We start from the raw sequence: 25942 nt of genomic DNA on the forward strand, positions 1-25942 counted from the left end.
GAGAACCTCCACCTCCAATCACACACTCGTACAGCTCCTGGTTTAACCACTTATCTGGGTTGGGATGTGAGGCGAAGCCGTCGCTGTCACACCAAACGCCAATTCCTCAGATAAGGCAACACTCCAGGAAAACGGCTGTAACAGAAGTTCAGGTTATTACACACAAAGTGTCTGTCAGCAGAGAAATTACCTGAATGGTAGCTGATTTCTCGGCGGGGAGGTGGAGTTGCAGTCCGGCCTTTATGGTGGTGGTGATGAGAAGTGAATGAGTGACAGCTGGTATGGATGATGAGTGACAGCTGTCACTCCTGGTTGCTCCGACGCCCTCTCGTGCTTGAAGCCCGCACTTCAAGCATGGCGCCATCTTGTGGTGGTGGGCCAGCAGTACCTCCTCTTCAGCGGCCCACACAACAGAAATCATGAAAAACTGTGGTTATACAACTAAATACTAGTTTAGTGATTCACAGGATTGCTAAAAAAGCAGTTTGAACATAATAGTTTTGAGTTTGTAGCGTCAACAGCAGATGCTACTATTATTGTGAACACCCCCTTTTATACTTTTTTTTTACTAATAGCCCAATTTCATAGCCTTAAGAGTGTGCATATCATGAATGCTTGGTCTTAGTGGATTTGTGAGAATCTACTGAATCTACTGGTACCTTGTTTCCCATGTAACAATAAGAAATATAATCAAAACCTGGATTAATCTTTTTAGTCACATAGCACTACTATTATTCTGAATGCTACTTATGTTCTGTTATGTTCTGTTTTGTAAAACTTGGCAAAATCTTGCAACTGTTCGAATGACTTAAACAGAGGGTCACCCCTCTGAGTCTGGTCTTCTTGAGGTTTCTCCATCAATATCATCAGAGGGAGTTTTTTTTCTTACCACTGCCGCCTGAGTTCTTGCTCTAGGGGTTGGTACGGTTCAGCCTTACTTGTGTGAAGCATCTTGAGGCAGCTTTATTGTGATTTGGCGTGATATAAATGAAATAAAATGAAATTAAATTGAAATTTAATCTGTTGTTAACCCTTTAACCCTCTTATTGCACACAGATGAATCCACCACATGGCCAAAATATCAACATGGACGTCCTGCTGAATATCTCTTGGTGTCTGGTCGTATTGCACAATCTGGAACCACCACCAGACTCCCCCTGATATTTTATTCTGGCAAACATTTGGTTCAAGATGAAGCAGGAATACACGTCATGTTTAATGTTTCAATTACTGTTTATTGTGACCACACCATACCACCATACCATAACATACCAACTTTATTAATAAAGCACCTTAAGGCAGACAGAGCTGACACAAAGTGCTGTAGATGAAACACATAAGACAAATTAAAATACAATAAAATGAAGAAAAGAACCAATAAAATGCAAATTAAAATGCTAACTGAGGTAATTTCCATTTTATTACAATTGAAACAGAAGACAAGATTAGAGAAAAACAATTAATTGATAAGATTGTCCTCATTAAATCCCAAACATTTGTTTATTTAATACCCAGTCATCCCCAAGACATTTAGCCACATTTAAAGTACTTAAAATGATCCAGTCAGGACTGATACGTGATTATGTGACAAAGTTCCACACCCATGAGTATATATGATATTTCTGTGCAATTATAGACCACATCTCCAGAAGCACATTAGCTCTGAGGTGGAGATGATGCTAATTTGGTTCAACATCTTCTGTGAGCTTCTGAAAGACCTTGCTTTGTAGATTCAATCATATAAATCACAGGATGGTCATGAATGTGGAATGATCGATTAATTAAGCTCAATACAACACAAATTTGCACGTGTGTTTAAAACACCAAAACAATTTGCCCAAACACAGATGGAAAAAGATTGAGATTCATGAAAGATAAAAATCCTAGAAAATGGAAAAAATTAAGAGTCCAACCAGGAGATGCATCAGGCTCAGTGTGAAACAGGAGTGACTGGAAGTTGTTGCAGAATTACACAAATTGCCTGTGCAGCAGCTGGGTCCACTGGTGATGTTCCCACTTGTCAGAAGTTGCAGGAAACTCATTGCAGCAGATGTTGTGCACAAGTTTGAAGAGGCACAGCCAGAGATATTCCTGTTGACTCCAACACTTGGAAGCGACACTATAAATGATGAAACCAGTTTTAAACACAAATTAACTTAAATACCCTGAAATCACATGAGTCTTGTAAATATCAAACTGTGATGATGAAGAAAATGAGTGTGTGCTTTGATGTTGTTGCATCATAAAGACTGACCTCTGGCATGGACACAGCGGTCCTCCACTCCTTCACATTGTATTGTAATGTTGCACTGAGATGTTACTGCAGATTGTCTGCGATATTTGCAAGAGCGATGGGGACTGAAACAGAGAGGAATCAGAATCTGATTGATGTTTCCAGAACACAAACTAACACCAGGATGCAGTCTGACTGTTGATCATCAAACCATCAGAACTGATTTACCAGGCAGAGTCTTGTTGTTGCAGTTATCTGAGTTGCAGCACTCAGCTGATATGCGCACAGATGCAACACCAACATGAAATGAAGCTCTGTGAGGTCCTGCTGATGGACACAGGTTGGAACCAGCACATCCCCTGATGACGTACTGGCTGACAAGAGCTGAGGAACTTATATTTGTTAGAAAATCAATGAGATATTTGTTAAAGGAGACTGAAAACATTTTTCAGTCAAGTCTCAGGTGCTGCACATTGTTTGCTCAGGCGCTGCTGGAGATGGTAGCATAACAATAAACTAATCAATAGAATAATCTGCATGTGAATGAGGTTTGTTCAAACATTTTGAAGCTGTGTAACCATTTATTTTTTGCTGAGTTTCATCATCATGACATTAAATTATTTTCACGATGACACATTTCTTAATAGAGTTCAGGTTATATGATCGGTTGATTTTACTGTACATTCATAACAAGCAGCACAGACAACCAATCACAGCTCTTACAAGACTGTGTCACCCATATCAACGGGGTCAACTCGCCTCCTCACAAACTGAGTCACTCTGATGTTTTCACAACGGAGCCTGAAGCTTAAATTTCCCTGATAAGAACAAAGAGACGACAGCGTGTGTCACAGCTACCTGATACAGACGCCGTTCCACACATCTGCTCTCCATTAGTACAGTTGAGAAGGACTGGGTTAGTACATGAACCAGAGCACGTGGAACACTGAAGTGCTCCAGCTGTGAGAGAAAAAAGAAATCAGTCAGTGAAGTAAAATATGATCTTCAGAGTAACAGCAGCATGAAACAAATTCAACAATTTGGACATTCTTTAAACAAGTAGGAATTTATCAAACTATAAATAGAGAAAAAAAAAATGTTTAGTGTATAAAATGTGTCAGGTGAAGTCTGAATTTCTGATGACAGCTTTAATTTTGTTGATCTTGTAATTACACAGTCTGGGTTTAAACTGTTCTGGCTGAAACTCTTCAAAAAAAGTTTTAAGTTACTTCAAAGCAAATTTTCAACAATATCAATAATTCTGGTCTAAACGGGATTTACAGATGGTGCTTTTTGAGAAAATGTTTTCATTTAGAATTTCAGGCAGAAATAAGGACGACACATATCACCCTCGAAATTGTTGCTATAAAAAAAGACTAAAGGCTAGAAAGTTGTGTTGTAGAAATGCAAAATGTTCCAAAATGCATAATTCTGTTCTACAAATACTTCAAAACATCAAAAAATAACCAAAATCATGCAACAGATTTTAAATGTGGCATGTTAAGAGTGTGCGGTGTTACCACTGCTGTAGATGGTCCAGAGGAGTGACAGAGTCAGAAGCAGCTTCATGATGAGGAGTTAGTGATCAGGTTCACGTCCAGGGATGAAGTCGATGGTTCTCTGTCTGATCTGATGTGTTATTCACTGCAGCAGCTGTGAAAAGACTGTATGAAATGTCAACCAGAAACCAGAAATATCCTTAGTACAGCAGCAAAGCACCAAAATCATGCATTTTTGGAAGAAAGCACAAAAATGGGTAAAGACGTTTTATGGGTTCTGTAGATCATGAAAAAAATAGATACATATAATATCGCCCACCTGGAGGCCGCCATATTGGAATCCAAGATGGCTGCCATTTGTAATCACTTTCTGCTCATAACTCCTTAACTAAGGCACCTAGAAGAACCATTTTTTAATCCATCCCCATGTTTTCAGGGCCAGGGAACCTAATGGAATCATTTTCAATTACCTGCCATGTCGGCCATATTGGAATCCAACATGGCTGCCTTTTGTTTTCAGTTTTTGCCCATAACTCCTTAACTAAAGCACCTACAACAATCATTCTTTGATCCATCCCATATTTTCAGGGCCAGGGAACCTATTGGAATCATTTCCAATTACCTGAGATGTCAGCCACATTAGAATCCAAGATGGCCACCATTTGAAATCGGTTTTATCTCAGAACTCCTTCAGTAAACTACACAGAAGAACCGATCCTTGACCTATCCCTATGTTTTCAGGTCTACGGAATCTAATGCCCAATCACTTTCAATTACTTTCAGTTCACATATTGGTCATATTGGAATCCAAGATGGACACCATTTTTTGCTAGTATTAAGACATGTAACATCAAAGATGGTGTTTGTGTTAGTGTTAAATGTTTCCATGAGTCTTTTGGTAAATGGAATACTGGGGTAAATGTCATGTGAAAAGATTACTAATAACCAATGTCTGTTTCAGATGTGAAAGTCATTAACACTGACACCACACCACCTTTAACCCTTTAACATCATAAACTTTGTCAAAGAAGACTTAACACCGGCGTTACTATAACCTTCCCTGTCACGAGCCAAAAAAGACCTGTAAAGTACATTTGTACTTTACCTTAAAGGACCTTAAAATCTTTTAAATTCCTGAGTCAGTAGATTGCGTGAATATACTTTGGAACTTTTAAAAGTCTTAGCGATTAGTAGAAGTACTTTGCAATAGTACATGTACACTAGGTTTCATAACAGGTACCCCCACATTTACATAGATGAGTGCAAACTGGCTTTGTGGTTGGGTTCCTCTTGAAACATTTGCAATTTCCTTTGCAAGCCTTTGTACAATTGCAAGAAATCAGTTCGAGACAGGCCTTTTCAGCAATCGGCAGAGTTGTCCACGTTGGTCTGAAATCTTTCCCAGATTTTTCCCAGCCCCACTCAGTTGGACATGGTAATTGGGGCTGCAGTTGAAGCGACTGGCCCCAGATGTGTCCTGCTTGATATGTTGCTCTCTTGATATGTTCTTCAAGAGCAGCTTTCGTCGGGGGAATGTTGTCAATGCTGCGTGAATTCCTTGTGAAAAGTGTCATCCTTGCCGAGTTCACATCCTCATTGTCACTTGTGCGGCAGTACATAATTACTACAAATCATTCGAGTTTTTTATGGTACTTTCAGGAGGACCGCAGGGAACTGGAGATGACAATTGAACGAATGTGTCCGTGATCTCGGGCCAAGCTAACCATGTTTTCCAAGCTGTTTTTTTTCCCATAGTTGGTGAAGTATTAAGTGGTGTCACAGCCAGTAAATGAGTGAAAAAATGGTAGACCTTTTACCATATGAGGACCTATAGCCTCTACAAGCTCGTGAATTGGAATGTATTGAAAGTCTTTTCCAGTTCCGAAGGCAATCCAAAGGTGTTCTTATCTGTGAAGTTATGCAAGTTCGCCACACTAAGTACTACTTTGTCTGTATCAACAGTTCTGACCATGAGTTGCTTGTGTCCAGATCTCAGAGCATCCATTAGATGCACCAAGATTCTTGTATCGGCCTCTTCCTGTGAGCATAGCTGTAGTCCATCAATTTTCTGGTTCACATTGGATGTTACTATGGTGTCAAGTACAGTTGATATGATTACCTTATCCCCAGTGTCCTCTGAAACCGTTTCTACAGCCAAGAACTGGAAGTTTTTCCAGCTGCCTGGGACTTTGACACTTGAAAACACTCTTCTATGTGCTCCTGTCCCTCTTTGTTCACGGGCTGTGGTTTTGAGACTATCCTTGAGATATACATCCCACACAATATCGATTCTTTTGGATTTCTCAAGCTCAGTTCTGATGTACGGAATGAATACTTCTTTTGAGTACTCCCCAAAAGTTCTAGCTTCTCCTACCGAAAGGAAGTGCACAGCTGCGGCACCATCAATGACTTTGATGTCAGTGGGTGGGGCACCTGTTGTAGCTGGCCTTGCTGAACCAGGTTCAAAACAACTCAAAAGATCGGACTTTTTTGCCTGGTGCAGTTTCCCTGCCATTGATAATGAAGGCAGGTAACTCAAGTTCTCATGTTTGAAGAACTCTTCTCGGTTCCCCTCCCTATGCTGTCCTAGCTCCTGAATTTTGTCATTAAATTGCAGATAAAGCCAGTTTCTTTTCTTCTCCCTAAGGAGCCATGTGCTTCTAGTATTACATAATATGAGTAAGAAAGATCTAATCTACTGCCCTCTATATTCTAGCTATTAAACTATGAAGCTCTGGGCATCCCAACAAAAGAAAAGACCATGCAGTGCTTGGGTCAAGTGACAGAACTAAATTGCTTAGGACATGCAGTTGACCATTCCTTGAAATTTCAGTCTCCACGGAGAAACAGAATGGCCGCCATCTTGAAATCCAATATAGCAGACATGGTGCGTGATTGGAAATGATTCCATTGGATTCCCTGAAATTGAAAACATGGGGAAAGCTCAAAGAACTGCAATTCTTGCTACTTTAGTTAATGATTTAGTTAATGATTTATGGGGAAATAGAGCAACAAATGGTGGCCATCTTGGATTCCAATATGGCCGACAAGGTACATAATTGAAAATTATTCCATTGGTTTCCCTAAACCTGAAAACATAGGGATAGGTCTAAGACTGGTTCTTCTAGGTGCCTCAATTAAGCAGTTATGAGCAAAAACATGATTACAAATGGTGGCCATCTTGGATTCCAATATGGTGGCCTCCAGGGGGCAGTAACGCTTGTATCTATTTTTTTTTCTTGATCTATAGACCCAAAAGAACCTCCATAGTCATTTTCATGCTTTCTTCCAAAAATGCATGATTCTGGTGAAAGTTTGATCTTAGCCGCTGTACTACCTTGTTGCTCACATGATGAACAACCAGTTTTGCTGCATTTCAGGACATTGATAAGAAGAACATATAATCAAGGAAAATACTGCAACAGGAGGGGGGCTGACCAGAGAACTTGATCGAATAATGAAAATCATTAAGGAGTTGGACAACAACAACTCATCTGGACCATAAATTAAAAAGGTCAAATTTAAGCACTGAAATGCCAAAGTAACTTTAATTTAAATAAACAACTCTGAAACAGGGTGTGAACACAGTGAAGCACACTGACGTCTCAGTGTTTTATTCCTCATTCTTTGGCTTCAAACTTGTTCCTCAGACCTGCACATGTCGATCCACATCAGATCTGCAGAGTGAAAACCAGATAAGGACTTTTTGTTCCTTGTCTGCGCTTGCTCCATCGAACATGCAAACTTTACAATCTGCATTAAATTTCTTCTTTCCTGTCTTGGCTTTCTCTTCATTTGCTTTTTCTTTCCAAGTTTTTCTTTTAACTTGTGTCTCCCTAATGCTTGGACTTCCCGTTTCTGGAGACTCACATTATGTTGTGAGTCTCCAGAAACTCACAATTCTTCATCACTAATTGAATAAAATAAGAACAACCCCAGGTTTCTTTTCAGCACTGTAGCCAGGCTGACAAAGAGTCAGAGCTCTATTGAGCCGAGTATTCCTTTAACTTTAACTAGTAATGACTTCATGACTTTCTTTGCTAATAAAATTTTAACTATTAGAGAAAAAATTACTCATAACTGTTGTGGCTGGCGTGCCTGGCTGGCTTTTGTGTGTCTTTTGTTTCTGTCTTTTGGTTTTCCTCCCAGGTGGTGCGCATTTGGGACTGAGTGGCTGTGTAGCTGAGTTTATCAGGACCTCACCCTGATCACCTGAGGCTGATCACCTGCGGCTCGTCAGGACTCACAGCTGTGGTGCATCTACATGGATTGGAACATGGTGGCATTTAAGACTGGAGTACACAGTGTGTATTTGCCAGAGACTCGACCTTGTGACCAGACGGGTGAGATCGTCGTCTCGAGAGCCATCTCATCATCAGTGGATGCAGAGAACGTCCAGGTTTGATGCATGGTCTGTGAAAGAGGAGGGGGTGAGGTCTCACGCTCGTCAGCACACTTCCTGAGGTACGTTAGATTTTGTGACTAACATTTATACAGTCAGTAAATGTGGTGTCCCTCACACCTTATTGTATTGAGCTGTTATGTTGGTCGTTTTAATTAGCTTCCCCTGCAGTGAGTTTGTGAACAGGATGTTCCATGCCTGCAGGGTGGGAAGCTGATTAGTAATTAAGCCAGGAAGTGTTTGCTGTTTGTACACTTTTGAGCGTTCTCTCTGTGTGTTGAGTGTGGACTCACAAGATGATTTCTTCATTCACAGACTTGGTATGTCGCGGCCACCTGGGGGGTGTCGGCGGGGTCCTGGGGTCTGAACTGGTTCTGGCTCTGGACCGTTAGCGCTGCTGGGAGCGCACCGCAATCCACCATGCCAGACCGCGCACTTTTATATTTATCACATCACTGTTATGTTTATTAAACTCTGTTATCCTTTGTACCGTGCTCTGCTTATTTTATACTGGGTCCTTCAAACGCTGGTCGGTTCTCCGGGCTGCGTCCGAAACATAACACATAACCATCCCAAAGACGTATCGTTATCTTTGGCTGCTTTCAGTGATGCCGGTATTTGGTTAGACTCTCTCTCAGATTGTTCTGTCTGAGTTATTTTCATTAGTTACTTCATCCAAACCATCAACATGTCTATTAGACCCCATTCCTACCAGGCTGCTCAAGGAAGCCCTACCATTATTTAATGCTTCGATATTAAATATGATCAATCTATCTTTATTAGTTGGCTATGTACCACAGGCTTTTAAGGTGGCAGTAATTAAACCATTACTTAAAAAGCCATCACTTGACTCAGCTATCTTAGCTAATTATAGGCCAATCTCCAACCTTCCTTTTCTCTCAAAAATTCTTGAAAGGGTAGTTGTTAAACAGCTAACTGATCATCTGCAGAGGAATGGTCTATTTGAAGAGTTTCAGTCAGGTTTTAGAATTCATCATAGTACAGAAACAGAATTAGTGAAGGTTACAAATGATCTTCTTATGGCCTCAGACAGTCGACTCATCTCTGTGCTTGTTCTGTTAGACCTCAGTGCTGCTTTTGATACTGTTGACCATAAAATTTTATTACAGAGATTAGAGCATGCCATAGGTATTAAAGGCACTGCGCTGCAGTGGTTTGAATCATATTTATCTAATAGATTACAATTTGTTCATGTAAATGGGGAATCTTCTTCACAGACTAAGGTTAATTATGGAGTTCCACAAGGTTATTCACTTTATACATGCTTCCCTTAGGCAGTATTATTAGACGGCATTGCTTAAATTTTCATTGTTACGCAGATGATACCCAGCTTTATCTATCCATGAAGCCAGAGGACAAACACCAATTAGCTAAACTGCAGGATTGTCTTACAGACATAAGGACATGGATGACCTCTAATTTCCTGCTTTTAAACTCAGATAAAACTGAAGTTATTGTACTTGGCCCCACAAATCTTAGAAACATGGTGTCTAACCAGATCCTTACTCTGGATGGCATTACCCTGACCTCTAGTAATACTGTGAGAAATCTTGGAATCATTTTTGATCAGGATATGTCATTCAAAGCGCATATTAAACAAATATGTAGGACTGCTTTTTTGCATTTACGCAATATCTCTAAAATTAGAAAGGTCTTGTCTCAGAGTGATGCTGAAAAACTAATTAATGCATTTATTTCCTCTAGGCTGGACTATTGTAATTCATTATTATCAGGTTGTCCTAAAAGTTCCCTGAAAAGCCTTCAGTTAATTCAAAATACTGCAGCTAGAGTACTGACGGTGACTAGAAGGAGAGAGCATATCTCACCCATATTGGCCTCTCTTCATTGGCTTCCTGTTAATTCTAGAATAGAATTTAAAATTCTTCTTACTTATAAGGTTTTGAATAATCAGGTCCCATCTTATCTTAGGGACCTCATAGTACCATATCACCCCAATAGAACGCTTCGCACTCAGACTGCAGGCTTACTTGTAGTTCCTAGGGTTTGTAAGAGTAGAATGGGAGGCAGAGCCTTCAGCTTTCAGGCTCCTCTCCTGTGGAACCAGCTCCCAATTCAGATCAGGGAGACAGACACCCTCTCTACTTTTAAGATTAGGCTTAAAACTTTCCTTTTTGCTAAAGCTTATAGTTAGGGCTGGATCGGGTGACCCTGAACCATCCCTTAGTTATGCTGCTATAGACTTAGACTGCTGGGGGGTTCCCATGATGCACTGAGTGTTTCTTTCTCTTTTTGCTCTGTATGCACCACTCTGCATTTAATCATTAGTGATCGATCTCTGCTCCCCTCCACAGCATGTCTTTTTCTTGGTTCTCTCCCTCAGCCCCAACCAGTCCCAGCAGAAGACTGCCCCTCCCTGAGCCTGGTTCTGCTGGAGGTTTCTTCCTGTTAAAAGGGAGTTTTTCCTTCCCACTGTCGCCAAGTGCTTGCTCACAGGGGGTCGTTTTGACCGTTGGGGTTTTTACGTAATTATTGTATGGCTTTGCCTTACAATATAAAGCGCCTTGGGGCAACTGTTTGCTGTGATTTGGCGCTATATAAATAAAATTGATTGATTGATGTCACCCAAACATCTGTTGAACAGTCTTCACCATAATATTCACTTACATATATTTATTGCTTGGAAATTCCCATTGTGCTGACTGTCATCCTTATTATTTTCCATTTTACTCTCTTCTCATACCTGCCAACACTGAGCTGTGAAAATGGATGGCCCTGGATGCCACTCAACGTGTAAGAGAGCAGCACAGTGGTCCATCATGGTCCACTGTGCTCCATATGCGCTTGGTTTCAGTTCAGAAGGTTCCGGGTTCAAATCCCACCCCTGCCACATTTCTCCATGTAATGTGGAGTTGCGTCAGGAAGGGCATCCGGCGTAAAACTTGTGCCAATTCAACATGCAGATCCACCTTGGATTTGCTGTGGCGACCCCAAGTGCAAACAAGGGAGCAGCCAAAGGGACTTACTTTTTTATATACAGTAGTGTTCAGAATAATAGTAGTGCTATGTGACTAAAAAGATTAATCCAGGTCTTGAGTATATTTCTTATTGTTATATGGGAAACAAGGTACTAGTAGATTCAGTAGATTCTCACAAATCCAACAAGACCAAGCATTCATGATATGCACAGTCTGAAGGCTATGAAACTGGGCTATTAGTAAAAAAAAAAAAAAAAGTAGAAAAGGTGGTGTTCACAATAATAGTAGTGTGGCATTCAGTCAGTGAGTTTGTCAATTTTGTGGAACAAACAGGTGTGAATCAGGTGTCCCCTATTTAAGGATGAAGCCAGCACCTGTTGAACATGCTTTTCTCTTTGAAAGCCTGAGGAAAATGGGACATTCAACTCCAGGATGATCAAAGACAGTCTGGAGTTACCTGTAAGTGATGTGACAGTTAGAAGATGCCTGTGTGAAGCCAATTTATTTGCAAGAATCCCCCGCAACGTCCCTCTGTTAAATAAAAGACATGCAGAAGAGGTTACAATTTGCCAAAGAACACATCAACTGGCCTAAAGAGAAATGGAGGAATATTTTGTGGACTGATGAGAGTAAAATAGTTCTTTATGGGTCCAAGGGCCACAGACAGTTTGTGAGACGACCCCCAAACTCTGAATTCAAGCCACAGTTCACAGTGAAGACAGTGAAGCATGGTGGTGCAAGCATCATGATATGGGCATGTTTCTGCTACTATGGTGTTGGGCCTATATATCACATAGCAGGTATCATGGATCAGTTTGGATATGTCACAATACTTGAAGAGGTCATGTTGCCTTATGCTGAAGAGGACATGCCCTTGAAATGGGTGTTTCAACAAGACAATGACCCCAAGCACACTAGTAAAGGAGCAAAATCTTGGTTCCAAACCAACAAAATGAATGCCTCGCAGATGTGAAGAAATCATGAAAAACTGTGGTTATACAACTAAATACTAGTTTAGTGATTCACAGGATTGCTAAAAAAGCAGTTTGAACATAATAGTTTTGAGTTTGTAGCGTCAACAGCAGATGCTACTATTATTGTGAACACCCCCTTTTCTACTTTTTTTTTTTTACTAATAGCTCAATTTCATAGCCTTAAGAGTGTGCATATCATGAATGCTTGGCCTTGTTGGATTTGTGAGAATCTACTGAATCTACTGGTCCCTTGTTTCTCATGTAACAATAAGAAATATACTGAAAACCTGGATTAATCTTTTTAGTCACATAGCACTACTATTATTCTGAACACTACTGTATGTTCTGTTTTGTAAAACTTTTCAAAATCTTGGAATCTACTGTGTATATATATATATATATATATATATATATATATATATATATATATATATATATATATATATATATATATATATATATATATATATATCAAATTACAAATACAGAAAAATAATGTTTGGTGTTCAATCTGAATTTATGATGACAGCTTTAATTTTGTTGTTCTTGCAATTATTCATAGTCTGGATTTCAGATGCTCTGAGTGAAAGTTTCCAAAAACAAAAAATGAATTACTTCAAAGAGAATGTTCCATTATTTAAAGAAATAAGGACGACACATATCAATCCTCGATTGTTATGAAATTGTTGCTATAAAAAAGACTAAAGGCTAGAAAGTTACTTGTTTTATAGAAATGCAATTGTAATGTTCCATAATGTGTAACTATGTTCTACAAATACTTTAAAAAACTGAAAATAAACCAAAATCATTCAACAAATTTTATATGTGGCTTGTTAAGAGTGTGCGGTGTTACCGGTGCTGGAGACAGTCCAGATGAGTCAGAACCATTTTCATTATGAGGAGTTGGTGATCAGATTCACGTCCGGGGATGAAGTTTGTGGTTCTCAGTCTGATCTGATGTGTTATTCTAGCAGCTGTTGAAAGTCTGTGCTGTATATATCAGGTATATATGAACCAGTTTTGCTGCATCATAAGACATCGACAATGTTAGGGTGTGTGTCAGGATTGAACCTAAAAATGCAGACATAGACCATACAAGTGTTGGGAAAAAAAGGCAATGATTTATTTGGAAGATGCTGAGAAGCAGTTCAAACAGGGACACAGGAGGAGAGTCAGCAGCAAAATCAGGTCAAGTAGATAAGAACAAATGCAGGAAAATTAACCAAACACAAAGACGATGAACCAGAAGAACCCACCAGTTGAGGACCACACTGTGACAAAGTTAAGTAGTGACACACAAATGAGTAGACAAGCAACAGGTGGTGTGATTGGGAATGTGAGACAGCTGTGAGGGAGACCTGTGACAGACACACACACAAACACACACACACGCACGCACACACACACACACACACACACACACACACACACACACACACACACACACACACACACACACACACACACACACACACACACACACACACACACACACACACACACACACACACACACACACACACACACACACACACACACAGGGCTGACAATAACAGAGTGACACAAACCGCAAAGAACTCTGGGGTGAGTAAAAACAAACACATACCATAACTAAATACTAAACTACAAGAGGAACCACAAAGTAACAAAGTCTGAAAACCAAGGACCAAAAGCTAAAACTAAAGTAGAACTCAAAAATAGCTAAAGCATGCTAAACAACATAACTAACAGATAAGACATAGACAGGGGACAGACCACAATGACAAGTGACATAAGGACATAAGACACAGACAGGGGACAGACCACAACAGACAAGTTGAGCAGATAATCAAGGAAATTACTTCAAAAGGAGGGGAGCTGAACTGACAAATGAAAATTATTAATTGACTAGTTGGGCGACAATAGTCTTTGAGTCATCAACAACTCATCTGGACAATGAATTAAAAAGCTCAAATCTAAGCACTGAAACTCCAAAGTAAATTTAATTTAAATAGACAACTGTAGAACTCTGAGTTGAAAACAGGGTGTGAAAACAGTGAAACACACTGACGTCTCAGTGTTTAGTTCCTCATTCTTTAGCTCCAAACTCATTCCTCAGTCTGCACACATGCTGATCCACACCAGATCTGCAGAGTGAAAACCAGATAAGGACTTTTTGTTCCTTGTGTGCACTTGCGAACATGCAAACTTTACAATCTGAATTAAATTTGTTTATTTGTTTGTGTCTGTCTTTCTTTCTCGCTTTCTTTCCTTCTTTCTTTCTCTTTATTTAGTTTTTCTTTCCCAGTTTTTCTTTTAACTTGTATCTCCCTGATGCTTGGACTTGCCATTTCTGGAGACCCGCATTCTGTCACCCAAACGTCTGTTGAACATTCTTCACCATAATTCACTTACATATATTTATTGCTTGGAAATTCCCATTGTGCTGACTGTCATCCTTCTAAGAGAGCGGCACAGTGGTCCATCAAGGTCTCTATTACTGTATTTCGATCCCGATGGACTGCTCTCTGCAGATCTCCAGATGTACGAGGTCTATTAGAAAAGTATCCGACCTTATTATTTTCATTGTCAGGAAATGGCAGAATGATTTGGGCTTTTTTTCCATCAGAATTTTTTCAGAAACTGTTAGTGACTGGCAGCTGGAAACCATTCGAAAAACCATTAGAAAAATTTATCTGGCTTTCGGTGAAAATGTTACGGGCTTGGTAGAGAATAAGGAGTGTTACTGTCACTTTAAGGACGGCCCCCAGCAGCTGTGGGATGCGCCGCGCTCCGAAGCCGCCATCGACAGGCTGAACGACCATTTCATTTCTAAACGGATGGCTGTCTGGATCCGTGACCATCGTATGCCATTTCTCTGGTTATCACAAGAGCTGGACATCAACCATTTTCCGGCAGATTTCACTTTTAACAAGAGATTTTGTCATGGAAAGCCGAGCGGAGGCTTCGCGCGTCACGATGGATTCGCTACTGGAGCGAGACAAAACCGCCTCCATTTTGGTCTCACAGGACGGCTTTGAGATGGCTTTCAGACAGCTTTCAGACAGCTGTTGGTGGTTTTTCCATCGAGTGATTATCCGAGAAATTGTGGATGTGCCTGGACATGCCAGAACATGTCCCGTGAGGCTTCATCACAGCGTTGCTTTGCGCCATGCTGCACCACCGCGACGCGCGGAATTCCTCCGCACGTCTTTCTCAATGTGCCGAAAAAGTGCTGATGTCCACGTCTTTTCACAATTCCTGTGCTAGTCAGATGACATCCCGGATAAAACACAGCGTCCAGTTTGGAAATGAACGGCACATTCAACTGTTACAGGAGGTTTTGTCATGGAAAGAGGAGCAGAGGCTTCGCGTATCACGGCGGTGCCGTATGGCGCACAGCAACGCTGTGATGAAGCCTCACAGGACATGTTCTGGGGACATGTTCACGCAATGTTGCAAAAGATGTTGGTTGTTCACAGTCAGCTGTGGCTAAACTCTGGACGAAATACAAATAACATGGGAAAGGTTGTTAAAGGCAAACATACTGGTAGACCAAGGAAGACATCAAAGTGTCAAGACAGAAAACTTAAAGCAATATGTCTCAAAAATTGAAAATGCACAACAAAACACATGAGGAACGAAAGGGAGGAAACTGGAGTCAACGTCTGTGTTAAAGCCATCATTAACACCTAAATAGAAAAAAACAAGGTTGCAATGGGCTAAGGAAAAACAATTGTGGACTGTGGATGACTGGATGAAAGTCATATTCAGTGATGAATCTCGAATCTGCATTGGGCAAGGTGATGATGCTGGAACTTCTGTTTGGTGCCGTTCCAATGAGATTTATAAAGATGACTGCCTGAAGAGAACATGTAAATTTCCACAGTCATTGATGATATGGGGCTGCATGTCAGGTAAAGGCACTGGGGAGATGGCTGTCATTACATCATCAATAAATGCACACGTTTACGTTGATATTTTGGACACTTTTCTTATCCCATCAGTTGAAAGGATGTTTGGGGATGATGAAATCATTTTTCAAGATGATAATGCATCTTGCCATAGAGCAAAAACTGTGAAAACGTTCCTTGCAAAAAGACACATAGGGTCAATGTCATGGCCTGCAAATAGTCCGGATCTTAATCCAATTGAAAATCTTTGGTGGAAGTTGAAGAAAATGGTCCATGACAAGGCTGCAACCTGCAAAGCTGATCTGGCAACAGCAATCAGAGAAAGTTGGAGCCAGATTGATGAAGAGTACTGTTTGTCACTCATTAAGTCCATGCCTCAGAGACTGCAAGCTGTTATAAAAGCCAGAGGTGGTGCAACAAAATACTAGTGATGTGTTGGAGCGTTCTTTTGTTTTTCATGATTCCATAATTTTTTTCCTCAGAATTGAGTGAGTCCATATTTTTCCCCTCTGCTTTGTCTAAAAAAGTAACCGTTACTGACTGCCACAATTGTTTTTCCTGATTTCTTGTAGTGTTTCTTAAAGCCAGAAAGTTGCCATTTGAAATGACTAGTTTTGTGTCATGTCTGTGATCTGCTTTTTTTCTACAAAATTAAACAACTGAATGAACATCCTCCGAGGCTGGTGATTCCATAATTTTTGCCAGGGGTTGTATGTATATATATATATATATATATATATATATATATATATATATATATATATATATATATATATATACACAATTTAATAGATAGAGTTTCCCAAAATCTTAATAAACCCCGCGTTCCTTTTAAAACTATTTATTTAATTTTAAATGCCCCCAATCCACCTGTCTGGGAGACTCTTCCTAAGCCTGTGAAGATTGTGAAGATTTTCTCTGCTATTTTATTAATAAGGTTGAAACTATCAGAACTCATATTTCACTCCCCTCTTTTGACCCTTCCATACCTGTCACTTGCGCAACTGTCTTAAACCAGTTTGAGCCTGTGTCACTTTCATTTCTCAAAAATTGTCACTCAACTTAAACCCCCCTCGTGTCTCACTGTTCCTCCTCCCCTCTTTAAAGAGGTCTGGGAGACCATTCACCCTACTGACATATCCCTTAATCCGTTGCATGCCAGAGAGTTGCTGCCATCAAAACAACATAGAGAATCCACATGATGACAATTGTAAATTAATATTATACTACAAAAATGTATTTTTATGCTTTTCGTCATGTTAATAAGAAACTGCATGCATGATACCCTGAAAACCTGCTAAAACAATTATAACAAATAATCTGTGTCTGCTACATTTAATCTGCGTGGAATTTAATAAACGCAAACCAAATTTTAGACATAATATATATATTAGTCTGGAACAAAGAGGACAAACAGTGTTGTAAAGAACAATAATCAAGACGTTAAAGAGCAAACTTCTCCCAGAACGACATGATCAGGAAGCGATTGTAGCTCACAGCAGCTCCCATTGAAAATAACAGAGAGACAGACTGTGATTCTCACGTTTACATAAAACAACATCTATAAACCCAGAGAATATATTCATGAGAGTTTTAGGCACAATATAAAAATAGTTTTATGTTGCGATGTTAATGCTGTTGTCCATGTACGGCGGTTAAAGTGCAGCCCGATCAGAGCGTCTCAATGCAGTTCTCAGTGTTACTGAGATCTCGCAGCGCGGCGACCTCTCCGAGGTTTTGCGGGATTTGAAACGTCAATAGCGCGAACTGGACCTAATGTCCAAAAAACTCATAAATAGTAGTCTTGCTTCAGGTGTTGTATCAGCATATTTTAAAGAAGCAGTTGTAGAACCTCTGCTAAAGAAACCAAATCTAGACACTTTCGTTCTTTCTAATTACAGACCCATCTCAAAGCTTCCATTCATTGGGAAAATCTTGGAGAAAACTGTATTTGTACTGCTGCAGTCTTTTTTTACAAATGTAAAAATCAGACACTATTCATTAGTGATAAAAATACTTTACAAATCATATTTTTATTGTCTTTACATTTTCTCCTCACAAATTATTAAGTCTTTACTAAGCATTAATAAACCATTAGTTGATGCTCAATGTATCCTTTATGTACCATTTGTTAATAATGTACAAAGCTCAAGTCTCTTTCCCCATCATTATAAGTATGCAGTTTTAAAGAGTACGAATTTGTTTTATAACTCATTTGTATATGCTTAATATATATTTTAATCACAATCTCAAACAGTTGACCAATTCACTTTTATATGTCCATTTATAAATGCTTTTCAACGCGTTAGTAAACTTTAAAATACTATTATAAAGCCTTTACAAGCTGTTAGTAAAGTATTTGGTGTGAGCTTAACTAAAGTGAAGGTTAACTTTGTGTTATAGCTCATTTGTATATACTTAATATATATTTTAATCACAATGTCAGTTGACCAATTCACTTTTATTTGTCCATTTATAAATGCCTATCAATGCATTAGTAAACTTAAAAATACTATTATAAAGCCTTTACAAGCTGTTCATAAAGTATTTTGTGTGAGCTTAATTAAAGTGAAGGTTAAATTTGCATTATAACTCATTTGTAGATGCTAGTTATATGTGTTAAGCAGTCACCAACAGTTGGCCAATTCACTTTTATATAGTCATTCACAAATACTTAACGCATATTTTGTATTAAGGAATTCGTACAGCAGTATTAGAAAAGGAGTGCAGGTTCATTCTTCGGGAAATGTTAAAGTGTTTGGTTAGGAGGTGGTGTTGATTTGAGAGTGTCATGGCGGGTGGCTGCCTGACAACAGGAGCAGGTGGACCCATGGTACAAACTCCCAAACCAGGCTTTGTGGTATAAAAAGTCATCATGTTTATTACAGGCTGAGGTTCGGCACACAGGTGATCACATAACGGAGCAGAGGTACAAGCAGGGCGAGGCATAAACTTAGTCATTTCCAGGCAGGGGTCTAAGGCACGAGCAAACACAGGCATGTAGGCTGAGACAAAAGGCGCGGTCAAGAAAGTCAGAGCAAAAGACTGGTACACGGCGAGACTAAACAGGGCAAAGAACAGGAAGGCTGGAGAGTGTGCTGGAAGCGACAACAATCTGGCGAGGGACTGTGAGACTGTGAGGGTTTATATGCATGTGGACAAATTAGGAACAGGTGGTGTTAACAAGATGCAAGTGAGAGGAAGGATCCAGAAAGGGGGCGTGGCTAATGAACAAAGATACTATGTGTGCAAGACAGTGAGGGAAGAGAGTACATGGTGGAGAGAAGAAAAGACAAAGATGTGTGAACAGGTGCACAGAGTGTGAGAGAAAGGAAATATAAAGCAGACAGAATTAAAGTGAGAGATAGGGACACATGACAGGTGCAGAGAGAACATAATGTAAGTGAGGGATGAAGACATGAAGGCAGGTGCAGGGTGTGGAGTGAAACAGAACTCAGAGGGGCGTGAGGAGAAACCAGGGAACTATGGCAGAACATAATACAACTGGAAGCAGGCATGAACATGAGAACTAAACTAAACATGAACTGGCAGCACAGACTAGAACGAGAGACATCGAGCAAAATACTATAATGACATTAAACACAAACTGACTTAATAAAAACAAGGCAGTAAGACAAAACATAAGAAAAAGCAGTGACCAAACAACCAGAACAAATCCTGACACAACAGTACATCAAATATAATAACCAAAAGGAACAAGTAATAACTTAATAAACAATGACTGAAAACAACTAGAACAGAATGGATGGCAAAAGTATGAAGTAACAAAGAAAACAAAGTGACAAGTCAAAACAGAAAATAACCATATGAAGAAAACAAAATAACTAGTGAATCATAACCAGAACAAAGTGACAAGAAAAACATGACAGAATAATTCCTGATGAAAATAAATATTAATACATCAAAGCTGAAAAGAACAACAGAAAGGGGAAAAACTAGAATAAACCCCCAGATCTGGCTGAAACCGTGACAGAGAGTAATTGCACCGCCGATTAGTTGCTAACCAATAGCTAAACGTGGGTTTAGAACGGGTCGCTATTAGCCGCTAAGCGATAGTGGCAAATTGACTAACTGGTATTAAAAAACTAACGAGGTTTTACTTCCGACAATATAAAGTCATATCGATCAAGCAGGTAACATCTTGGATGGAAACAAAGTGTCCGCTTGATGATTTTCAACACTAGAATATGCTAAGCAGTCAAATTTGGTACGACAACGGTTAGCCAATACAGCTTTAGCCTAGCTTTCACTAACGCGCATAGCCGATTAACCATCATTTTTGGTGAGGTGTCCGCTGGAAGTGTGCGTGAGGATGCCAGTGATAAAGCAACATTAATCCATACAGTCCGAAAAACAGTTAAAACCAGTTTTTTTATTATTATTATTCTAATCTTTCCCCTCGGACCTTCATCAACAATGAGAACAGAAACAGGAAGTGTCGTAGGACATCTTCCTCGCCATTTTAATTTGTTGAGCAATTGGGTGAGTTGCTGCCATGTGTCGGTGATATAGTATCATTTGCACTTGGTGTTGCAGCCATTTGTCGGTGAGGTAAATAAAATCACATCTTATTTGGTTTGAAAAAATAGGTTTATACTCCTTGAAACGAATGGGTGCTTAAAATTAAGAAATTTAATTAATAAAACATAAAGTAAATAAAATATTGGGTGCTAAAAATGAAAATTAAGAAACGGAATAAAAATAAGCACTAATAAATAAATAAATAAATAAATAATTAAAAACAAAAAAAGATGGCACTGGGAAAAAGCTCAATATGAGGACCTCCATAACCAGAGGTACAGTATTTGAGAGAGCTAAAAAGGAAAAGAGGAAAGAATTAGAGAGCAGAGAGCAGGTAGCAGCTAAAAGAGGAATGTGATGAACAAATAATCAGTGCAGAGAGAAGTCATTATTGTGGGACTCTTAAATGTTTCATAGAAAATTAAAAAATCATAAATGTTTTATAAAGACATTACATATTTTCTTATTCATAATTATTAAACCATCAATTTATGTTATCACCAATGAGTAGCTAATAAAAAAGAATGCTTAATAATTTGAGAGGAAAAAAAATGTAAAGACAAAAAATAAAATTTGTAAAGTATTTTTATCACTAATGAACAGTGTCTGATTTTACGTTTGTAAATGGTAGACTATTAATGATCAACTTTTCTTGAATGGTTTATAGAGAATTTAAAAATTATTTATAAATGTTTTATAAAGACGCTACATATTTTGTTATTAATAATTATTAAGCCATCTATTTATGTTATTACCAATGAGTAGCTAATAAAAAAGAATGCTTTGTAAATGTTTTACAAGTAGTTACTTAAGCATTTACTTACACTTTATAAATGCTTTACTAATGCTTTATAGCATGCAGTTAATATAAAGTGTTACCTTTTTCTTTTTTGAAGTTGAAAGAGTTGAAAGAGTGGACTTTTGCTGAGAGGATCTTTCAGAGACTGTTTGTCTGTGTGGCTGGGGACGGAGCTGTAGCTGTGAGAGGGTTGAGACAGCGGGTTGAGACAGAGAGCAGCTGGCTGCTGGGCAAATAGTCACTCCCCATGTAGAGCAGACCATGTGTTTTTTAAAATAGACAAACACACTGCTTCGCTTTAAATGCACAGTAAGTCTATTTCAGATGATCAGCCTGGACCGTCTTTCTCTTAAAAGGGTATTTTTTATCTCTTGGTGTCACGATGGAAAATGGTAGCTATCATTATTAATTTGATTAGCTGTTATGTTCTAGTCTTCTTCTGGTTTTTTTGTTTGTTTGTTTGTTTGTTTTGTTTTGTTTTTTTCTGGGGTTGTTGCAGCGCCACACACCGGCCTGACATATGTACTACAACGTTAAATGAAGCTTCAAGGCACAGAATTTGGCTCGAACAGTTTTTGCAATCAAATTATCGAGTTACTCGACTAATTGTTTCAGCCATACTATTTACATGGATTTGCATATTTAAATAAAGGCATGGACAGGGAGGAATTTGGTACTTTTGCATGTGAACTCAATTCCATGTTGACTGGGATGAACAAAAGAAAGGTGTTTAGATCCATTTATACGCACACTTTGATACATCTGACTTTTTTGTGCGTCGACAGTTTCTGGGTTTTAGCGTACGTCGTGTTTCAACAGGAAATTCACGCACATCTTCGTACATGAGGCCCCTGGTGTTCACTCTGCAGATCTGATGTGGATCGACGTGTGCAGGTCTGAGGAATGAATTTGGAGCCAAAGAATGAGGAATTAAACACTGAGACGTCAGTGTGCTTCACTGTGTTCACCCCATGTTTTCAAGTCAGAGTTCTATAGTTGTTTATTTAGCAAAAAAAAAAAAAAAAATTATTATATCATCAAGTTTAATCGAATATAGGTAAATGTGCGTGCATGCATGCATGGGCTTGGGTGCCCATGGGTGCATGTATGTGGGTTAAAAGTGTTATATTGTCAAATCTCATTGAATCTAGTGTGTGTATTGGTGTATGCAAGGGTATTTGTGTATAGAGGTAGTGTATTTATGTAAATACATGTTGATATGTATAATGCAAGGTGTGTGTTTATATAGGTATATATGATCTCAAAATTTTTTTTTATTTATTCTTGTCTGTGTAGTCGAAAATAAAACATGTGAAAGGGGGTAGAAAATATAAGTTTTACTTCATTCTACTCCCTTTGAGTAATGTACAGATTTTCAAAGATGAATGTGCGCAATGTATAAATGTTTTTAACTTGCTCAATAAAGTATTCATCATCAAAGTTACTTTGGAGTTTCAGTGCTTAGATTTGACCTTTTTAATTTATGGTCCAGATGAGTTGTTGTTGTCCAACTCCTTAATTAATGATTTTCATGATTCGATCCAGTTCTCCGTTCAGCCCCCCTCCTTTTGCAGTATTTTCCTTGATTATCTGTTCAGCTTATCGTTGTCCTGAAATGCAGCAAAACTGGTTGATCATCGTCATCATCATGTGAGCAACAAAGATATTTCTGGTTTCTGGTTGACATTTCATACAGTCTTTTCACAGCTGCTGCAGTGAATAACACATCAGATCAGACAGAGAACCATCGACTTCATCCCATCATCTGATCACCAACTCCACATCATGAAGCTGCTTCTGACTCTGACCCTCCTCTGGACCATCTACAGCAGCGGTAACACCGCACACTCTTAACATGCCACATTTAAAATCTGTTGCATGAGTAATTTTTGATGTTTTGAAGTATTTGTAGAACAGAATTATGTATTTTGGAACATTTTGCATTTCTACAACACAACTTTCTAGCCTTTAGTCTTTTTTTATAGCAACAATTTCATCGAGGGTGATATGTGTCGTCCTTATTTCTGCCTGAAATTCTAAATGAAAACATTTTCTCAAAAAGCACCATCTGTAAATCCCGTTTAGACCAGAATTATTGATATTGTTGAAAATTTGCTTTGAAGTAATTTAAAACTTTTTTTGAAGAGTTTCAGCCAGAACAGTTTAAACCCAGACTGTGTAATTACAAGATCAACAAAATTAAAGCTGTCATCAGAAATTCAGACTTCACCTGACACATTTTATACACTAAACATGATTTTTTTTCTCTATTTATAGTTTGATAAATTCCTACTTGTTTAAAGAATGTCCAAAAATGTTGAATTTGTTTCATGCTGCTGTTACTCTGAAGATCATATTTTACTTCACTGACTGATTTCTTTTTTCTCTCACAGCTGGAGCACTTCAGTGTTCCACGTGCTCTGGTTCATGTACTAACCCAGTCCTTCTCAACTGTACTAATGGAGAGCAGATGTGTGGAACGGCGTCTGTATCAGGTAGCTGTGACACACGCTGTCGTCTCTTTGTTCTTATCAGGGAAATTTAAGCTTCAGGCTCCGATGTGAAAACATCAGAGTGACTCAGTTTGTGATGGTCCAGGATCAAAACTAAGATCCAGGGCCTGTATTCATGATGCAAACTCTGACCAAAGAGTGGACAGAAACCTTTATCTTTGTGAGGAGGTGAGTTGACCCCGTTGATATGGGTGACACAGTCTTGTAAGAGCTGTGATTGGTTGTCTGTGCTGCTTGTTATGAATGTACAGTAAAATCAACCGATCATATAACCTGAACTCTATTAAGAAATGTGTCATCGTGAAAATAATTTAATGTCATGATGATGAAACTCAGCAAAAAATAAATGAATTGTTACACAGCTTCAAAATGTTTGAACAAACCTCATTCACATGCAGATTATTATATTGATTAGTTTATTGTTATGCTACCATCTCCAGCAGCGCCTGAGCAAACAATGTGCAGCACCTGAGACTTGACTCCAAAATGTTTTCGGTCTCCTTTAACAAATATCTCATTGACTTTCTAGCAAATATAAGTTCCTCAGCTGTTGTCAGCCAGTACGTCATCAGGGGATGTGCCGTTCATGACCTGTGTCCGTCAGCAGGACCTCAAAGAACTTCACTTCATGTTGGTGTTGCATCTGTGCGCATATCAGCTGAGTGCTGTAACTCAGATAACTGCAACAACAAGACTCTGGCTGGTAAATCAGTTCTGATGGTTTGATGATCAACAGTCAGACTGCATCCTGGTGTTTGTGTTCTGGAAACATCAATCAGATTCTGATTCCTCTCTGTTTCAGTCCCCATCGCTCCTGCAAATGTGACAAACAGTCTTAAGTGTTTCACTTGTGATCCAATAACATCTCAGTGCAACATTACAACACAATGTGAAGGAGTGGAGGACCGCTGTTTCAATACCACAGGTCAGTCTTTATGATGCAACAACATCAAAGCACACACTCATTTTCTTCATCATCACAGTTTGATATTTACAAGACTCATGTGATTTCAGGGTATTTAAGTTCATTTGTGTTTAAAACTGGTTTCATCATTTATAGTGTCGCTTCCAAGTGTTGGAGTCAACAGGAATATCTCTGGCTGTGCCTCTTCAAACTTGTGCACAACATCTGCTGCAATGAGTTTCCTGCAACTTCTGACAAGTGGGAACATCACCAGTGGACCCAGCTGCTGCACAGGCAATTTGTGTAATTCTGCAACAACTTCCAGTCACTCCTGTTTCACACTGAGCCTGATGCATCTCCTGGTTGGACTCTTAATTTTTTCCATTTTCTAGGATTTTTATCTTTCATGAATCTCAATCTTTTTCCATCTGTGTTTGGGCAAATTGTTTTGGTGTTTTAAACACACGTGCAAATTTGTGTTGTATTGAGCTTAATTAATCGATCATTACACATTCATGACCATCCTGTGATTTATATGATTGAATCTACAAAGCAAGGTCTTTCAGAAGCTCACAGAAGATGTTGAACCAAATTAGCATCATCTCTACCTCAGAGCTAATGTGCTTCTGGAAATGTGGTCTATAATTGCACAGAAATATCATATATACTCATGGGTGTGGAACTTTGTCACATAATCACGTATCAGTCCTGACTGGATCATTTTAAGTACTTTAAATGTGGCTAAATGTCTTGGGGATGACTGGGTATTAAATAAACAAATGTTTGGGATTTAATGAGGACAATCTTATCAATTAATTGTTTTTTCTCTAATCTTGTCTTCTATGTTTCAATTGAAATGAAATGGAAATTAGCTCAGTTAGTGTTTTAATTTGCATTTTATTGGTTCTTTTCTTCATTTTATTCTATTTTAATTTGTCTTATGTGTTTCATCTACAGCACTTTGTGTCAGCTCTGTCTGCCTTAAGGTGCTTTATTAATAAAGTTGGTATGTTATGGTATGGTGGTATGGTGTGGTCACAATAAACAGTAATTGAAACATTAAACATGACGTGTATTCCTGCTTCATCTTGAACCAAATGTTTGCCAGAATAAAATATCAGGGGGAGTCTGGTGGTGGTTCCAGATTGTGCAATACGACCAGACACCAAGAGATATTCAGCAGGACGTCCATGTTGATATTTTGGCCATGTGGTGGATTCATCTGT

The 25942-nt window shown here is 38.9% G+C and overlaps 1 protein-coding gene and 1 long non-coding RNA gene across 11 annotated transcripts; one reads left to right on the forward strand and one right to left on the reverse strand.

Moving 5' to 3' along the window:
* Positions 1–1214: 1214 nt before the first annotated feature.
* On the reverse strand, positions 1215–21522 carry LOC117518312. Of its 9 annotated transcripts, none has more exons than XR_004562940.1 (8): positions 21380–21510; positions 14116–14191; positions 12919–13088; positions 3754–3886; positions 3092–3193; positions 2462–2617; positions 2255–2358; positions 1215–2119 (listed from the first exon to the last, which is right to left on the reverse strand). It is a non-coding gene; the product is annotated as an uncharacterized LOC117518312 (long non-coding RNA). The 9 variants fall into 9 exon arrangements; XR_004562941.1 differs by having other exon boundaries at positions 12919–13136; positions 21380–21394; XR_004562944.1 differs by lacking the exon at positions 14116–14191 and having other exon boundaries at positions 2462–2625; positions 21380–21522.
* Positions 21523–22975: 1453 nt separating this feature from the next.
* LOC117518311 (sperm acrosome membrane-associated protein 4-like) lies at positions 22976–25735 on the forward strand. 2 transcript variants are annotated; one of them, XM_034179412.1, is made up of 5 exons: positions 22976–23133; positions 23693–23794; positions 24342–24515; positions 24615–24737; positions 24873–25735. In XM_034179412.1, exons 1-5 carry the CDS (start codon positions 23085–23087, stop codon positions 25106–25108), a joined length of 684 nt encoding a protein of 227 aa, XP_034035303.1. In that variant the 5' UTR covers positions 22976–23084; the 3' UTR covers positions 25109–25735. The 2 variants fall into 2 exon arrangements, with proteins under 2 accessions (XP_034035303.1, XP_034035304.1); XM_034179413.1 differs by having other exon boundaries at positions 24420–24515.
* Positions 25736–25942: the final 207 nt, after the last annotated feature.

This window comes from Thalassophryne amazonica, chromosome 10, assembly GCF_902500255.1.
Source record: "Thalassophryne amazonica chromosome 10, fThaAma1.1, whole genome shotgun sequence".
NCBI classification, from domain to species: domain Eukaryota; kingdom Metazoa; phylum Chordata; class Actinopteri; order Batrachoidiformes; family Batrachoididae; genus Thalassophryne; species Thalassophryne amazonica.

What these genes read in the sequence shown, in the direction of transcription:
- LOC117518311 (XM_034179412.1), top strand. Translation starts at nt 23,085, where the DNA reads ATGAAGCTGCTTCTGACTCTGACCCTCCTCTGGACCATCTACAGCAGC. An exon ending in TGGAACGGCGTCTGTATCAG is followed by an intron (nt 23,795 to 24,341) that starts GTAGCTGTGACA and finishes TTGACTTTCTAG; the next exon opens with CAAATATAAGTTCCTCAGCT. An exon ending in CAACAACAAGACTCTGGCTG is followed by an intron (nt 24,516 to 24,614) that starts GTAAATCAGTTC and finishes TCTCTGTTTCAG; the next exon opens with TCCCCATCGCTCCTGCAAAT.